Source organism: Mya arenaria, chromosome 2 (assembly GCF_026914265.1).
Source record: "Mya arenaria isolate MELC-2E11 chromosome 2, ASM2691426v1".
NCBI lineage: Eukaryota > Metazoa > Mollusca > Bivalvia > Myida > Myidae > Mya > Mya arenaria.
Window position 1 is genome coordinate 29,093,923 of NC_069123.1, and position 14,076 is coordinate 29,107,998.

The 14,076-nt window shown below is 32.2% G+C and overlaps 1 protein-coding gene across 3 annotated transcripts in view; it reads left to right on the top strand.

The window, feature by feature from the left end:
- The window catches only part of LOC128211360 (transmembrane channel-like protein 7), a 60,232-nt gene that overhangs the window by 29,886 nt on the left and 16,270 nt on the right, over positions 1-14,076 (top strand). For all 3 annotated transcript variants that reach the window (XM_052916087.1, XM_052916068.1, XM_052916078.1), the window contains 10 exons: positions 795-855; positions 1,488-1,569; positions 2,411-2,673; positions 3,193-3,338; positions 7,349-7,499; positions 9,639-9,800; positions 10,335-10,510; positions 12,074-12,191; positions 12,416-12,513; positions 13,588-13,695. In XM_052916087.1, the coding sequence (XP_052772047.1) occupies positions 795-855; positions 1,488-1,569; positions 2,411-2,673; positions 3,193-3,338; positions 7,349-7,499; positions 9,639-9,800; positions 10,335-10,510; positions 12,074-12,191; positions 12,416-12,513; positions 13,588-13,695 (1,365 nt within the window). The remainder of the gene's footprint in view (positions 1-794; positions 856-1,487; positions 1,570-2,410; positions 2,674-3,192; positions 3,339-7,348; positions 7,500-9,638; positions 9,801-10,334; positions 10,511-12,073; positions 12,192-12,415; positions 12,514-13,587; positions 13,696-14,076) is intronic.

Genomic DNA, 14,076 nt, shown 5'->3' on the forward strand with positions numbered 1-14,076 from the left:
ATTTATTGCATTGCAACTTTATACAAGGGCTCCAAACCATCCAACCTTCTTACTTAATCAAGTTAGGTAACTGTATTTGGTGTAAATTATTGCCCTTTATTATACTCTCTTTTGACTTGATTGTGACCAAAGCTGATTGCTTATAAAAATCACTTAATTTTCTGAGTAGAAACCTTGACAATTATGGGTGTCCATTTATAGTGGTTATGAGAAAGTACCTCTGCAGTGGGAATCATACCCATAACCACTTGGGTGAGAGCCAGACATTTATACCACTAGACCACTTTCACCCTGATGGGGATGGAACCCACACCCTCTTGTGTGAGAGGCACACACTTATACCACTGGACTACTCTCCTCTTTTTGGGGATTAAACCCATAACCTCTTTGGTGAGAGACAGACACCTATACAGCTAGTCTACTCTCACCCTTGTAGGGATCAAACCCACAACCTCTTAGGTGAGAGGCTGACATATATACCACTAGACCACACAGATCCTGGTACACTGTGTAATATGCTCAGAAATCCTAAAATGAACAACAATGTTATCGGAGTTCTCGTTGAATAGGCCTTAATGCTGGAGTGCATGAATATTAAAATTACACACATGCACACCCTAGAAGTGATTAAACGCTGACAACCTCTTGCGTGCGAGGCAGACATATGATATATACCACTAGACCATTCTCACTGAGAAAAGTTAAATCATTTAATTCAACACAAAAGTTTGCATTCTTTTACTTATATTATATTAAGTTTATATCTTCAAACAAGATTATTTTTCCATTTCCAGAGAGATGTTGATGAAAGGGCCGGTGAAATCGTCCAAGGGATTCAAATACTCCATGAAAAGCGTAAGCAATTTTCCATGATTTATTTTGAGCTTTTTCTAATTTATTTTAGCCTGACATTGATTAGTATACCGCTAATAAATGTTCAAATCTCTTCCCCAGGGAAGAAATTGATACAGGGATGGTATTCAATATTCAACTTAAAATAATCTTTAATGGTCATACATCATTGTCTTCATTCATTCTATTGGTCAGTCATTTCTGACAAATACTAAGTCAGTTCTTAAATAAATAGACATGAATTGAAATGCAACGTTCAATAGATTTTGCTATGTAAGTTATTAATCTAATTCACTGAAGTTTAAACCCAAAAGAGAGGTCTTAATCTGTTGTTTTTTTTCAATTTCCATTATCAGTTTAATACAGTCAAAACCTGTTGGCTTGATATTGCTTGGCTCGATTTCCTCGATAGCTGGAACTTGATGTAAAGGACCGATTTTGTTTTACTCTATTTAAGCATTTCTGCTTGGCTCGATATTCTCGAGGCTCAAAAGTATTTTGGCTGATCTCTCAGGGGTATAAAGCCAATGGGTTTCGACTGTAATTATGTTTTCAAAATTACATAGTAAAAGCTACCATACTTAATATAATATATTTTTTTCTGAAATGGTTAATTTGTTTCTTCTCCATTACAGAAATGGAACAGCTTCAAGATCAGCTGGCGTGAGGCGACGTATTCCCTTGAAGTGTGGAAAGGGGCGTTGAAAAAAATTGAAGGTTTTTATCAGCTTTTGTCCTTATCTATATTTCAAAGAATATGAAAAAGTTGCAATTACTCATCGTATGATTATATAATTTCTGATTCAGGTCAATGAGTGTCTCATGACATGGTAAGGTCAGAGGTTAAATTAATAATACACTCACACTTCATGAGAAGGATACTATAAGCTACGGGGCAAGTAGGTGACCCGTTATGGGCTATACAGGGCAAAGGAAACAATACTGGGTGAGAGCGAAGCTCGAAAATAAATATGGTTTCCTGCACCCTGTATATCCCACCTCAGATCATCTACTCTAAGCCTGTGACGTCTATATCATGTTGATAACTTGTTTAAATTGATCAAGACACCTACCCTCTTTAGGAAATGTTTCATTTATTTATTGAAATTGGAAAATAGTGACCATTTTGGTACAATATAAATATATAATGAAAATAATATTTTCATTTTATCAATAATAAAAAATATGGGGTCTTTGCGTGACCTGTCCTGGACCTATGGTTTTGGGTCATTTGTATTGAAGATGACCCATTAATTTCTTAGAGCGTCTGTTTTCTAAGGAAAAATTCAAGACACAGCCATATCATTGCTGTCATTTTGGGCATCAGCGGCGTCAGCATCATACAAAAACTTAAACTTAACCCATAACTCAAAAACCATTGAAGAATGAGTCTTGGTACAAATGTTGCCAAAGACAATACGCACATGTTCAGCAAGGCCCATAACTCTGGTTTTAATAACTTTCTAGTTAAGCTCCTTGTTTGACATAAAAAAAAAACCCAGATAAGCGATAGTGTTTCTTCTCAGGGGCTCTTGTTAACAATCTCATCATCTTTCAGGTCACCAGGGTATGGGTGTTGTTTCGTACTTCACCTTCCTCCGTTGGCTGTTGTTCCTCAACATCTTCATCTTCCTCCTCCTCTTCTTCTGCATCACGTTCTTCCAAGTCTCGTTCAACTCCACGACTGAGTATGTTAGCGACCTCGTGGGGAATGATGGGCAATTTAATGACACTACAAATGTCGAGGATTGTAGCTCGAATTACAGTCCGAATGTCTCATCCGATGCACTAACGCTGATCCTCGACTTCTTTCAGGGAACAGTAAGTGAAAACGAAAAAAAGGATAAAATCTCAAAATATTTTGATTGCTTAGTACTACTTCGTTTCAAATGTATATCGATTTTACAATTCAAATGCCGTATTTTTCTATTTTAAGATTATCATTAGTAGTATACTGAACGTTTTTTCAAATACTAAATAAAAATATGTGACCATGAATTGTTGAAATGAGGCTTTCTATACAATCGTCATAAATGATAAGAATTTCAGAACGCAGTACTAATAACTCATTTATTATATACATTACTGGTTAGATCACCTAAAAGCCACATGTTTTTATAATAAATGTCCTTTTAACAACGCACCATTTTGTTTTATGACGTAATTTTAACAGCACGCAACGATACTTGTTATGACATGACGTCACAAGAGTGGAATACAGCCGTATTGCACTGGAGTGGAATACGGACTACCGTATTTTGCGATATGTATTGAGTGTGGATTTATGAGGGGTATATAATAAAATCAAACGTGTCAGTTATTTATACTGTTCTTCCTCAGGGCTGGATGGAAGACACAGCGATGTTTAACGGCTTCTACACTGACAAGAAAAAGGAGCTTGCCGCATCAGAATACAACATGCCGCTTGCGTACTTTCTCGTTACCGTGCTGGTCTTGCTTTTCAGTCTCATCATCATGGTTCGCAAGTGAGTTTCACCAATGTTAATTTTCAGTGCATTTTTTGCCATCATAGCATCATCGTCTTACATCCTGGGATAAAAAAAAAATCAAAATTTTATTACGAAATTCTGTGAACATCTTCACAAGCACAATGGGATGTAAGTTGCGAGTACCATAGATTGGGCAGAAATGCTTTTCAGTTTATAATGCCGTTTGATGAACTGAGTGAAACACATTCCAAATAGACTGGGGGATAGATCGAAATTCCGGGATCCCCCCCCCCCCCCCCCCCCCTTCATGCCCCATATGGCATGTATGATTCGTCTAAACACCAGATTGTGTTTTTATATCTATGTTGTCTTTGTAATGTTGCTGGTGGTGAAATTTTGTGGTTTTCATGTTGTTGTTATTATGGTCTGTCTTGTGTGCTGTTGGCTGTCAATTTATTGAGATATTTCTCCCAAAACATCTCTACATTTTCTGAAATGTACAGCATTCTGTTAAAATTATTCTTCAGAAAAAAATCTTATTTTATGTCTGCGCAATCAAGGTTAACTCGAGAACATAATATTACCATTCGTGACGTTATCTATGAAAGCAATGCCTAATGCATAAACGATGTTATACGAGATATCACGTTTTTTCAATATCCTTAGTTTTAAGTCGGACATTGTTTTACTTTTACTATCTCTTTGTTATTGGACAGAAAAAAATATGACCACTGTCACGGTTAAAAAATCAGCGTGTTGAAAAAATGATTGTGCTGTGATTTCTCACGTACCGTAACATCATTTGCAACTGCGGCCTCAGGTTTTCGCAAATAGCGTCAAATTTCTTGTCCAAGTCAGATAATATTATTGCTAGAAGATACATTCATGATGTTTATCATTGCAGAAACAGTCAATAATAGTCAGCAGATTTTCAAACAAATTGCTTTTTTTCCCTTTTTCAGTTATTTGACCATCAATGGTCAGTCTGATTTTTGTCCTGTTTCTTTTTCTGCTTTTGTCGCATAAATTCATAAACGCTTTATTTATGTCCTTCGAAATAGCCGAATTGGAAGGTGAGCACCAAAATGCACTATACGAATACATATATAGCCTCTTGATATTTCATGCTGTACACATTTAATAGCTACTTTTATAGCGATGATGCGTATGTATAAGTTGCCAGGCTCCAATTTCTCGAATCATTCTTAGTCCTAATTAAAGGATTTAGCTAAGCGGAAAATTGAAATTTTCAATAATTTGCATAATATTCACTTTTTTAAGAGTTTTTTGTCTTTTAAATAGAAATAATCTTGATGTCAATCACAATTACCCATTTTCATTATCAAATTCAAACTTAAGTTTGTATCTAAGCTACTTGAAATAAGCTATTTAAGCTGCTTAAGCTTAAGAAGTTTTGAGAGATTGGCATCTGAACACACAAAATTTGTATATTGTAATTTATGTAGTTTATGATGAATGATTAGAAAATTAGTAATTCATGAGCTACATTGTTATCGCAATGCACGATAGAGTCTTAGAGTAAATATTGTTAAAAAACGTTACAGGCTCGTTAGTGTCATTTGAATAGATCTATAGATAGTATTTAATGCACCTGATAGTAAAACTCATTGCTGCCACATTGGGATTACTTTGCGTGATGTTTTTGTTGTCATGTATTTGTTTCAAATAAATGACTTTGGAATAATTTTTGTTGGAGTTTTGAAATTTAGCATTCAAAATTTTTCACATGATTAACCCGTATTAATTTAGGTGTCAATAGAAAAATAATGGCCATAGTAGTGGCAAACCAGTGTCACATCGGATTCCAAACCACACATCTGATTCGTAGAAATCTATTTTTGTCTGTAAGATATTGTCCTGACCTTTTCATTTACTTTTTGTTTTTAGGTATGAATTTCAAGCTTTTACTGTAATATTCGAGAGTATTAGATGTTGGAAAAAACATTTTGTTTGCTGCACTCTAATGATTTAAGTGTTTAATGTTGAAATATATTGCAGAAAAAATATCTTAAAATGTCACGTAACCTTAATGCCAATTGGAACAACTCAGCCATTATCAAACTGATATGATCTTGGAAATATTAGTTTTTAAAAAGAGTAGTCCATCATGGCTGTGAGTGTTGAATGTGTTTTCAACCGTCAAGGGACATATTATTGAACACACAGTGCAGAGTATCAAGCTGTTTTTCTAGTAATTTGAATCTGATCAAATCAGATTTCTCAAAAGCGTAATTTAGACACGAATCATTCCATTGTTGACATAATTGAACGGGTCTACTGACGGTAATGTCATCATCATAATTGTGTTAATCGCTGGCAGCCTTATCACATATTCATATATCTTGAAGCATATCTCAGAGGTCTATCCAAATGCATGCTGGAAATGGCCGAATTGTTACGATTGCCCTTAGTGCAAGAACTCAACATCTGCCTCTATTTCCTACATGCAGTTATTGAGTTATTGCGCCAGTTAAATGATTACAAAAGGCTTAGGCTACATGAGCTTAATGTTTTGTTTGTCATATTTTGGATGAAGACGAATATAATTTGAGCGAGCAGACGAAATAAAATTTGCTATGTTTTCTATTTTATTTTAAAAACAGGTGCAGGTGAAGACAAATTCTTATTTTCCTTACATAATTAATATTTTGAATGATAATCCTGAACAATTTTTTAATTTATTATCCTTTCTTTGTAATTTTAATTTGCAAAGCATCAACTTTTAAATCTATTTATTGTCTTGCAGACTTTTTACATGGTTTTTAAAGAGATTTGCTCATGTTTTTGAACCAAATTTGTTTTTATCACTGTAGTGCATCTGAAGACGCTTATATTATAATTATTTTAATCTTTATTACCGAAATGTTTAATGTATAAAAAAACACCAAAACTGACACCAAAACCACTACCCCACAAGGACTGACATACATTAGCTGATGGATAATTTAACCTTTAAGCCTTTTAAAGAATCATATTTGAGAAACAAAAAGGGTTCTAGCTGTCAGTATCTTCGTTATAAAAAGAGGGCATTTTACATAAACATGACCGTCGGTCCCTTTAATGTAACTTTTCTTCGCAAGAGAAAACGTTTTTCATCCTATAAATTTTTCTTGCAAATATGTGTGGTTAAATTTTTTATTCTTTATTGTTGCATTTTTTCGATCCGATGAAAAAATTTAGTGTGTTATTTTTGTAGAAATAGAGTCATGAGATTTAAAAAAAAAAAAAAATTGGAAGTAATTTTTTGTGTAGCTAGAAGTTTGAAATACACATACATGTAGGTATTTGTTTGAAGACACCAGCTTAATAAAATAATGTATAAAATGCTGATCATATATAATTACGCTTTATAGAGTAAGCCATTATTTGCTTGTTATAATAGGTAGAATAGAAAGTCATTTAAAAACCATATTGAGCCTAGAATATGTGGGGTTGTTTCTGGTCATGCGACAGATTGGTGTCTTTTTTTTCCCCAAAATACAATATTGTTGTCCAAAAGAGTCAACAGAGACTTGCTGTTTTTCAAACAAATATAAATTTTAAACTGACCTGAAAAGAGAAAATGTATGCTATTTTTTTAAATGAATGCCTACAAACATTCATAATACATTTTAAAATGTGTAATCTAGCATGTTTTTTTCTCATTTTTCTTATGTCTCAAAAAACTATGAATGCCTTTTATTACTCAATATTACTTTCGATATGTTGTTATGTTGATATGCATGCACTTTATAATTTATGAAACATTATTTTTGCATTTACCAATGAACGCAATATTTATTGTATACTCTAAATGGCCTTTTTTACTTTTTGTACAATTTTTTTTTTGTGAAACACAAATTAAAATTTATATTTTTGTGAATATATGTTTTGTTTGTTTTCTTAAGGCTACGATTTCCCATTAAGAAATTGTAAAGACTAAGAAATTGATATTTTTAATATCATATTCCCTTAAATATTTGTAAGAAATAAATTAAGGGATATAATTCAACTTGAATAACAGGAATATTGCCTGTATATTTCAGCACTCTGTCGAACTTCAAGGAGACTGTTCTGGCGAAGGAAAATTCGAAACAGGGCGTGTACTGTAACACGGTGTTTGCAGCCTTCGACTACATGGTTGATGAGGACGAAGCTGTTAAACTGAAGCAGAAGAGTATTTACAATGGACTAGTCGTAAGTGTTTGTAATTGCCATTCTTTGATCAAAATATTATTTAAATTTCACTAAATTAATCATATTTTTCAATCAAGAAAATGTGTGAATTTTATTACCTAGAAAGTATGAATTTAACTATTCAACCTAGAAAGTATGTGACTTTTACTAATCAGGTTGGAAGTATGTAACTTTTACTAATCAGGTTGGAAGTACATGTATGTGAATTTTACTAATCAGGTTGGAAGTATGTGAATTTTACTATTTCCATATTTTTAAACCTAGAAAGTATATGACTTTTACTAATCAGGTTGGAAGTATGTCAATTTTACTATTTGCATTTTTTTCAACCTAGAAAGTATATGACTTTTACTAATCAGGTTGGAAGTATGTGAATTTTACTAATCAGGTTGGAAGTATGTGACTTTTACTAATCAGGTTGGAAGTATGTAAATTTTACTAATCAGGTTGGAAGTACATGTATGTGAATTTTACTAATCAGGTTGGAAGTATGTGAATTTTACTATTTCCATATTTTTAAACCTAGAAAGTATGTGACTTTTACTAATCAGGTTGGAAGTATGTCAATTTTACTATTTGCATTTTTTTCAACCTAGAAAGTATGTGAATTTTACTAATCAGGTTGGAAGTATGTGAATTTTACTAATCAGGTTGGAAGTATGTGACTTTTACTAATCAGGTTGGAAGTATGTAAATTTTACTAATCAGGTTGGAAGTACATGTATGTGAATTTTACTAATCAGGTTGGAAGTATGTGAATTTTACTATTTCCATATTTTTAAACCTAGAAAGTATGTGACTTTTACTAATCAGGTTGGAAGTATGTAAATTTTACTATTTGCATTTTTTTCAACCTAGAAAGTATGTGAATTTTACTAATCAGGTTTGAAGTATGTGAATTTTACTAATCAGGTTGGAAGTATGTAAATTTTACCAATCAGGTTGGAAGTATGTGAATTTTACTAATCAGGTTGGAAGTATGTGAATTTTACTAATCAGGTTGGAAGTATGTAAATTTTACTAATCAGGTTGGAAGTACATGTATGTGAATTTTACTAATCAGGTTGGAAGTATGTGAATTTTACTATTTCCATATTTTTAAACCTAGAAAGTATGTGAATTTTACTAATCAGGTTGGAAGTATGTGAATTTTACTAATCAGGTTGGAAGTATGTGAATTTTACTAATCAGGTTGGAAGTATGTGAATTTTACTAATCAGGTTGGAAGTATGTGAATTTTACTATTTGCATTTTTTTCAACCTAGAAAGTATGTGAATTTTACTAATCAGGTTGGAAGTATGTGACTTTTACTAATCAGGTTGGAAGTATGTGAATTTTACTATTTGCATTTTTTTCAACCTAGAAAGTATGTGAATTTTACTAATCAGGTTGGAAGTATGTGAATTTTACTAATCAGGTTGGAAGTATGTAAATTTTACTAATCAGGTTGGAAGTATGTGAATTTTACTAATCAGGTTGGAAGTATGTGAATTTTACTAATCAGGTTGGAAGTATGTGAATTTTACTAATCAGGTTGGAAGTATGTGAATTTTACTAATCAGGTTGGAAGTATGTAAATTTTACTAATCAGGTTGGAAGTATGTAAATTTTACTAATCAGGTTGAAAGTATGTGAATTTTACTAATCAGGTTGGAAGTACATGTATGTGAATTTTACTAATCAGGTTGGAAGTACATGTATGTAAATTTTACTAATCAGGTTGGAAGTATGTAAACTTTACTAATCAGGTTGGAAGTACATGTATGTGAATTTTACTAATCAGGTTGGAAGTATGTGAATTTTCCTATTTCCATATTTGTAAACCTAGAAAGTATGTGAATTTTACTAATCAGGCTGAAAGTATATGAATTTTACTATTCTTATTTTTCAACCTAGAAAGTATATGAATTTTACTATTTATATTTTTCAACTAGAAAGTATGTAAATTTTACAATATTAAACCACTTAGATTGATCTGCATGACTAAAGTGAATGTTATAGTGGTCTGTACGGTGTACTTGTCTTCCTTTCTAATTAATGCCTTTCAGTTTTAAAGAGGATTTATATAAAAACCATCATTTTAAATTAGATGTAAAATATATTATTTGTTTATGTATATAATGAATTTTCTATGCTAGGCGGACCTAGGTGATCAGCGACATGAAATGGAAGTGCGGAATCGTACACGCGGACAGAAGTGCAAGGTCTTCACTGTCCGATTCCTCATCAACTTCCTCATACTAATCATGCTCGGTGGCGCGGGAGCAGCCATCTACTATGCGCAGGACTATTCTTCCAATGTAAGTTATAACAAGAATATGCAAAATTGTACAGGTTCAAATATACATTTACTTATAACTGTACTTTATTTCAGATTTTGTTGAAATTTTAAGATATCATGTGTATTCAAGCATTGACAGAGCGTACTATTTTGACCGGTTTACCATATAACAATTTGTAGTAAGGATTTGATATGCCTACTATGAACGTTTGCAATGAGAGAGGCCTCATTCAAAACAAGGGGGCCTTTTGGTATTGCTTTGAAGGGTCAGAAACTTTTTGACCAAATTGTAGATACTTGAAACAGATATTTATATTACGGTAATACATTAGTTCTCAAAGGTCGGGTTTCTAAAACCATGAAGAAATTGTTCAGAATAAAATATAATTGTTAAGATAAAAGTTGTTGCTGATGTTTGCTTGTATATACTTTTAAATAGGCAATACAAAACTGCTTCCATTCCTTTTTAAATAAATTTTTTATACACAAATATAATATTACTGTAAATTCTTAAAGTTTATGATAAGGCTAAATAACTTATCAACATTTTCAGTTCACCACAGACCCGAATGTTGCGGATAACTACCATTCACTAGTGATCCTACTCGTAGAGTTTCTCCCGTCCATCGTCATTGGCCTCCTGAACGGCATGTACCCTGTCATCTTCGGTATCCTTGTTAAGTTTGAGGACTACAGACCTGTGACTGTTATCAAGATAACGCTTATCAGGTGAGTGCAAGCAGGTTGCGTTTTAAGGGAGACCACTATCCAATCGTACTACATAAGAATAATCGTTACCTTAGCAACGACCTGATTTTTAAAAAGCGTTTTGGGTAAAAAATATAAAATTAAGTTAACCAATGGCAAAGGATAACTGTGAATAATGATTAAGGATATATTCTGCTAGTCCATAAAAATAAAGTGTTTATTCTATGAATCAGTGGGCCGATTATTAAAGTTAACAATATTGTTAATGTCAGTATTGTTAACTTCTAAAATTTTGCTGCATTGGAAATTTAATGGATATGCTTGTGATCTGCAGTATTCCTAACCAGATTTGAGACAACTGTCTCAGCTATGCTTGTTTTATTTGAATATATGAGCTTATTTTGTGATATTTCACCTTTAAAAGTTCACAATGATATCATTAACAGCGTTGTTAACTTTAACAAATTTCTGAACAATCTGCTTAGTATCTAGTAATTTCATAATTATATTCTTTCAAATGAAAACAAGTAAATCAAAAGGGCCTTACTAAAAATCTATCACATTTTTTTGTACGTTCGTGTCATGTATAAGCAAATGAAGGCACATCAGCAAATTCCATGAATTGCCCTAGCCATTCTTGGGAAATTTGCAAGCAAGTGCAGTGGAAAATATGAAATAAATCCTTATATATTAATTTTAAAGGCACACAATATATATTAATGCAAAAAAATTGCTTTTTACTTTTAATACATTTATAATCATCTTATATTACTTTAAAGCTGCACTCTCACAGATTTACCATTTTTACAACTTTTTTATTTTTTGTCTTGGAAAGAGCAAATTTTTGCGTAAATATCTGCAAACCAATGATATAAGTTTGCTGACAAAAAATCAGATCAGAGATTTTCATATTTCCGTTTGAAAATTAATGTTTTATGGCTTAAACCGTTACTAACAGTTTAAGAAAAATGCATAAAACATAAACTTTTGAACTTATAAAAATCTGTGATCTAATTTTTTTTCAGCTGTCTTATATAACTGGATTCCATGGGTTTACGCAAAAATTGGCTCGTTCCAAGACAAAAAATTAAAAGTTGTCAAAACGTTTAATCTGCGAGTGTGATTTTATGATATAATAAAAAAAGCATATGATTTAGGTACAGATAAAAATATATGTTTTTGCAGCAACCTGTATTTGTGTGCCTTTAAAAATTTATTCATTAGGATTCAAAAATTAATAATAGTTATTTTTGCTATGAGGTTTAAATATCCACAACATATTTTAGTGCACAAGAGAAGCTGATAAGTGTAACATCACATATCATTGGTTAAATGATGTCACACTTATCCAATCAGATTGCAGTATTGAAATAAACAATCGCAGCTGTAATAACTCAACAGGATTCCTTGCATAGTGTTTAATATAAATGTCAAGTTTTCTCTACGCAAAACACAAGGTGAATGAAAATATTTGATTCGGTTCAATATGATGAATTATTTTAATGTTATGTATACGAAAAGCAAGAAAATTAAAAACATGGAAAAATATCAAATTTGTATTATACATCTTTACTATGTTTACAGGATGGTATTTCTACGTCTTGCATCACTGACCATGATCGTGGCTTCCCTGTATGTTCAGATCACGTGCAAGGATAAAAACTCGTGTGATGTCGGCCAAAATGACTGCCCTGCTATCTCGGTATGTTGAAAACTTTATTACAACTTACTGTACTGTATATTTAGAGTGGACTAGCTCACGTTAACTCAGACAAATTGGTGACAGTTTTAATGTGATTATGATACATCTTTACTTCTTGAAAAGGAAAGATTCTTACAAGCAGACATTGTTTCTTTGGCAGTAAGTTTCAGAACAGTAGTTTGGAGCAGGGCCTAATTTGACATTAATTTTATTTGTGATTTCAGTGTTGGGAGACGTATGTTGGTTCTGCTGTCTATAAGCTGATAGTCTTCGACTTCATCATCAATGCTGCAGTTACCATCTTTGTCGAGGGAACAAGAAAGTATGGCATTTTGTTAGATTTTTATTTTGTCTTGCATATAAAAAGTAAACAGTAATGGTAAAAGTATTAAAAACCATTTGTTTTATTCTATTATAAAAAAGTACTTCACGTATATATTTTTATAATTATTATGTTACCTTTTACAGTAAATTGTCTTCGACTCTATTGCAAAGACTTTTTTCAATTACCAAAATATGAATGATAAAATGCATTGAATGATAATGTTTATTATTGAGTAGCATTCCTGACAATTAATTGAAATTCTGTGATACCAAAAGATATATCTTTGACTTGGGTAAAATTCTGTTTTGCTCATGACCAGGGATGGGTCTTGAAAAAATGGATTGCTATACATCATGTATTATTATTTTTTCTGACAAATTAACAAAAAAGATAAGTTGCAAAAATACAGATTTATTTACCTTATATACATCAGACTGAAAATGTGGTATTTTATTTGAAATGCCCCTCAATGCTTATGTATGTGCTTAAAATCTTGGCTTGCAGGCTTGTATGGACAAAATGTAGTTGCGGACTGGTCAAGAAGGTGGGGCCACCAATTTTCGACATTCCTAAAAATGTCCTGGCCCTTGTATACTCTCAATCGTTGTTGTGGTAAGATTGTCATGTGGTTTTTTTTAAAGATTGTTGACCCTTTTTTATCCATGATCGTACAACAAAATTCTTTAATTCTTATTTCCTCATTCAATTAATTGAACATGAATATAAAAAGAATACATTAAAAGCCTTGATTGAAAGTATTTTTATCGAAATAGTTACAAAAAAATGAAGAGAAAAAAAGATCTAATTGTTGTACTTTCATTGGTGAAACAGGTTCATTGTATGCCAACTGGGAAGGATTTTTGAAATGGCAAAAAAAATGTATTTCCTCTTGTGTACCATTAAATCAAAATTCTAATAAAAGTTTTTCTTTCAAATATTTGTTCATATCATAGGTTTTATAAATATGAAAATAGTGTTTTTTATGCCATTTCACAATTCCTTGTCTAAGCTCAAACTTTATTTAAAAATTATTCACGTGATATAAAAATATGAACTGTGTTTTACTTTCAGACTCATAACTTCAAAATGTGAATGTGGCCTGGCCAAATCGATTGGCCCCGCTGTATTTGATGTCCCACTAAATGTTTTAAGCCTAGTTTACTCGCAAACGTTACTGTGGTAAGATAAACTGTACTGGACTGTGCTGTGTGCATTGGAGACTTTCTTGTGTGCAAGAAATGTGCATTATTGCGCTTAAAAAAACTGCTTACGGTTGTTGCTTTTGTTTTGCATTATTTCGCTTTGGTAAGATTCACTGCTTAGTGATTGCTATGCATTATTTTGCTTTGGAAAACTGCTTACTTACTTACATCTATGCATTATTTTGCTTTGGAAAACTGCTTACTTACTTACATCTATGCATTATTTTGCTTTGGAAAACTGCTTACTTACTTACATCTATGCATTATTTTGCTTTGGAAAACTGCTTACTTACTTACATCTATGCATTATTTTGCTTTGGAAAACTGCTTACTTACTTACATCTATGCATTATTTTGC